Source organism: Hemitrygon akajei, chromosome 24 (genome assembly GCF_048418815.1).
Source record: "Hemitrygon akajei chromosome 24, sHemAka1.3, whole genome shotgun sequence".
Taxonomy (NCBI): domain Eukaryota; kingdom Metazoa; phylum Chordata; class Chondrichthyes; order Myliobatiformes; family Dasyatidae; genus Hemitrygon; species Hemitrygon akajei.
In genome coordinates, this window is record NC_133147.1 from 25,901,935 (window position 1) to 25,906,879 (window position 4,945).

Below are 4,945 nucleotides of genomic sequence, written 5' to 3' on the forward strand. Positions count from 1 at the left end.
CCTTTCCTTTTTTTTTACTCTATAGTTGTACCAAACAAAAATAATACACTAATTTTGCTTAAAATGTTGAAAAGAATGTTTAACTTTGTGACTTTTGGAGATCAGTTCATCTTCTACTCACTTACCAATTCACAGTAGCAGAAATTTTGATCAGGAGTGCCCAAACTTTTGCATGCCACTGTACTTAGAGACACACGTGGAACAGGCCTTTCTGCCCAACGAGACCGCACCACCCAGCAACCAACCTATTTAACCGTAGCCTTATCACAAGATATTTTACAATGACCAAATAACCTCATAACTAGTTCGTCTGTAGAATGTGGGGAAAACCGGAGTACCCGGAGCAAACCCACACGGTCACGGGAACTATCATTAGCGGTTGTAGAGACCTGATCACTCGAGCCCAGTATAATATTCTCCTGGCTCAGAAGCTGATCCAGGATCCACATAACCGCGGTGTTCGGGTGGATACCCTTCATAGGGAACGCTTCCGTGTGACTTTGTTTCACTGGGGGAGGCTAAAACACGGGCAGCCACCACATAGTGTTTGACAGTTCTAGGAGGTCAGGGTCCAGTGGCGAGTAATGAAAGAAGATTGTCGTCTCTGCGCTGCAGCAGACTTACTCCATCTTCACTGCCATATTATGTGTCCTGTTTCTGTTCCGTGTGACCGCCTTCCTTCTTCGTTCTCTCCTTTCCTCCTCAATAGCTTTTCGCCCAATTCTTCACCCCTCTAACTTGCACAATTTTCCACCACCAGACCCGACAATGTCGCTCTCCGAGGGAGTGTATAATTCGACGCTCGCTGGGAATCTCTCCTCCTACAATTTAATGGTCGGTGGAAACAGAATGGAGTGGGGAGCACCTTCCGTCATGTCAATGGTCATCTTCACCCTCACCGTCCTACTGGGCGTCCCGGGCAACGGTGCAGTCATCCGGGTGACGGGCTGCAAGATGAAAAGTAAGGCCCACACTGTGTGCTTCCTGAACCTGGCTGTGGCTGACATAACGTTTTGCCTCTTTCTCCCCTTCCTCATCATCGACAACTCTGAGCACCACTCTTGGTACATTCATTTTCCATGGGTATTACTTACACCCATTATGTTCCTAAACGGTTTCGCCAGCATATATATGTTATGCCTGATCAGCATCTACCGCTGCCTGGCTATTACACGCCCCATTTGGTTCCAGCAACATCTGAGCCTCGCATGGGTACGTGCGACCTGCTTCGTGGTCTGGCTCATAGCCATCGCCATGCTCCTGGTTCCATTATACACTGAGTATTTTTCCAACTGTGTGCTAATTTGGACCGTCTTCATTTTCGGCCTCCCATTTATAATTATGATCACTTGCTACACCCTCGCTGGCTGGAGGCTGCACGGGGACAGACTCCTTAAATCCAGGAAGCCCATTCGCCTCATCGTGACCGCGGTCGCCGCCTTTGTAACCTGCTGGCTCCCCATCACTCTCTACGTCCTTCTACTAACCTTCGCTCGAGGTGTTGCTCCGGACTGGTTGAAATTCACTGTAGCCCTGGCCTCACTGAACAGCGCCCTCAACCCTCTTATCTACGTCATCGCAAGCAGCAACTTCCGTCAGGTGTTTAGGCGCTCCCCGTTTGCCTCGCTCCAGCTGGCCTTCTCCGAGGATGAGCTACAGGGTGAGACCCCGAACCGCAATCCCACCTCAGATAGGAATGTCTGACGGTATACCTCGTGGGCCATCAGCCGAACAGTATCTCCTGACCACAGACACAGCTGGCGGTCGGCAGCAAGTATGATCAGCGCTCGAGGCTTTCCTGCACGCTTATTCCAATCGCTGAGAACGTAGAGCGTAGAACAGTACAGCACAGGGACAGCCCATTCGGCCTACAATGTGCCGGATCAATTAAATCAATGGACATTTAAACTAATCCCCTCTGCCTACGCAATGTTAATATCCTTCCATTAATCTCATTTCACCGATATAAACAACTCTTAAAAGTCTTTAAACTATCAGTCTTTTCCACCTATCCAGGCAGCGCAAACCAAGCAGCCACCACTCTCTCTGTAAACTATTTGCCCCGCTCATCTCCCTTGGAATTATGCCTTCTCCTCTTAAATGCATGCCCTTTGGTGTTAGACATTCCAACCTTGGGTAAAATATACTGGCTGTCTGTGCCTTTCATAACCTTCTAAAACTCGATCAGATCTCCCCTCTCTTTTAGCCGGCCAATTTTCATTCCTATATAGAAATTCATGGCCTTCTCCACCGTCGAGTTGAGGCCACACTCAGATGGAAAGAACAACTTGGATTCCATTTGGGCAGCCTCCAACTTGATGGCATGAACATAGACTTTTCAAACTTCCGGTAATGCCCTCCCTCCTACACAATTCACATTTTTCCTCTCTCACATTTCCTGCCCGTCGCCTCTCTCTGTTGCTCCTCCTACCTTATCTTTCTTTCATGGGCTTCTGTTTTCCCCCCTTCTCGAGCCCTGTATCTCTTTCACCAATCAACTTCCCAGCTCTTTACTTCATCCCTCGCCCTCCCGGTTTCACGTATTACCTTGTGTTTCTCTCTCTCCTCTCCACACCTTTTCAATCTACTCCCCACTTTTTTTTTCCCCCGGCCCTGCCGAAGGGTCTCAACCCGAACCGTCGACTGTACTTTTTTCCATAGAAGCTGCCTGGCCTCTTGAGTTCCTCCCGAAATTTGTGTGTGTTTCTCGGATTTCCAGCATCTGCAGATTTTCTGTTTGCGTTGGGGGACATCCTTTCCACATCAACTCTGTCTAGGCCTTTCAATATTCGAAAGGTTTTAATGACATCCCATTCATCCTTCTGGATTTCAGAGAGTACAGACCCTATCAAACGGTCCTCGCATGATAACCTTTTCATTACCAGAATCATCCTTGTGAACATCCTCTGAAACCCTTCCAATCCCAGCACTTCTTTTCTTAGATGAGGAGCCCAAAACTGTTCACAATACTCAGGTGAGGCCTCACCGGTGCCTTATAAAACCTCAGCATCACATCCCTGCTCCTGTATTCGAGACCTCTTGAAATGAATACTACCATTGTATTTGCCTTCTTCACCATCGATTCTGCCTGCAAATTAACCTCGCATCTCTGATTTTCGGATTTTTCCCCCATTTAGGAAATAATCTGCACATCTCTCTGTTGCCAAAGTGCATGACCATACTTTGTCCAGCATAATATTTAATTTGCTATTTTCATGCTCATTCCCTTAATCTGTCTAAGTCCTTCTACATCCAATCTGTTTCAACACTGACTGCCACTCCACCATTCTTCGTATAGTTTTCAAACTTGCAACAAAGCCATCTATTCCGTCATCTGAATTATTGATATACAGTATAAAAAGAAGCGTTCCCGGCACCGACCCCTGCAGAAAACCACCAGTAACTGGCAACCAACCATAAAAAGATCCTTTTATCCCCACGCGCAGCCTCCTACCAATCCGTCAATACACTAACCACACCAGCGACTTTCCTGCAATACCATGGGCTCTTAATTTGGTAAGCAGTCTCAGGTGTGGCATTGTGTCAAAGGCCTTCAGAAAGTCCAAACATTCAGCATCCACCGCATCCACTTTATATATTTTACGCGTAATCTCCTCAAAAAAAAACTCCAACAGGCAAGATATTCACTTAAGAAAACGATGCTGACTTTGTCCTTTATTTTACTGTGTCGCCAAGTAACTTACTTTACTGCACTGAAGTACTCTACTTTCTCCCTATCAATATTTCAAGTTGAACTCAGCCATATTGTGATTACTGCCTCCGGTTTATTACAAAAACCCAATCCAGTATAACTGATTCCCCAAGTAGGCTCAATGACAAACTGTTCTAATCGACTTGCATGTTGAAATCTCCCTTGACTATCATAACATTGCCCTTTTGACACGCTTTCTCTATTTCCTGTTGTAATTTGTGATCCACATCCCAGCTCATCTTGGGGCGCCCATCAGAGTCATTTTACCTTTGCAGTTGCTTAACTCAGCACATGCATAATTCAACATCTCCTGATCTTATGTCACATCTTTCTACTGATTTGATGCCATTCTTTACCAGCAGAGCCGCGCCACCCCCTCCGCCTTCCTTCCTACTCCTCCAATACAATATGCAGCCTTGGATATTTAGCTCCGAACTGCAACATTACCTTAGCCACGGCTCGTACCTGATAATTTATAATAGTGCAACAGGATCAACTACCTTCTTTCTTATACTCCGTGCATTGAGATATAACATATTGAACATCCTCTACATAGCACCATCCAGAGACAGAGAAGCAGTTTCAGCGACAGGTTACTATCGATGCAATGCTCCTCAGACAGGATGAAGAGGTCAATACTCCCCAATGCCATTAGGCTTTACAATTCTACCGCCAGGACTTAAGAACTTTTTAAAAGCTATTATTAATGCTTTTTGAGATAGTGATTTAGATGCATATCATATTTTTTACTGAGTTAAGTATTGTATGTAATTAGTTTTGCTACAACAAGTGTATGGGACATTGGAAAAAAGTTGAATTTCCCCATGGGGATGAATAAAGTATCTATCTATCTATCTATCTATCTATCTATTGCGGACTGGATTGCTACTATTTATGTTTGTATTATCCTGCATCCCTAATGCACTGATACTCACCCTACTGACTGCAATTATGTCCAAACATCTGCCTGCCCTTCCTGACTGCAAGCTATTTTTGTTTGGTTTTTCTTTTTTTGCCATCGTCCTATCAAGAGTTTTGAAACTCGCCATCAATCCAATACTTAAGGTATATTAATGCCATTTGCCCAGGACAGAGGTTATCTTTGCGAAATTTTCTGAGGGAAAGCACTTCAGCAAAGCGGATTTAGCTGAGGTCTACCTTCAGATGGAGATGGAAGAAGAGTCCAAAGTGTTTCTCACCATAAATACTCACATACGACCTTATCGCTGTTAT

The 4,945-nt window shown here is 45.2% G+C and overlaps 1 protein-coding gene across 1 annotated transcript; it reads left to right on the plus strand.

The window, feature by feature from the left end:
• Positions 1 to 768: 768 nt before the first annotated feature.
• LOC140715681 (C3a anaphylatoxin chemotactic receptor-like) lies at positions 769 to 4,687 on the plus strand. The gene has a single exon (XM_073028048.1). It carries the CDS (start codon positions 769 to 771, stop codon positions 1,702 to 1,704), a length of 936 nt encoding a protein of 311 aa, XP_072884149.1. The 3' UTR covers positions 1,705 to 4,687.
• The last annotated feature ends 258 nt before the right edge of the window (positions 4,688 to 4,945 follow it).

Bases quoted from the DNA above. Each gene is read 5' to 3' on its own strand.
- LOC140715681 (XM_073028048.1), top strand. From the start codon at position 769: ATGTCGCTCTCCGAGGGAGTGTATAATTCGACGCTCGCTGGGAATCTC.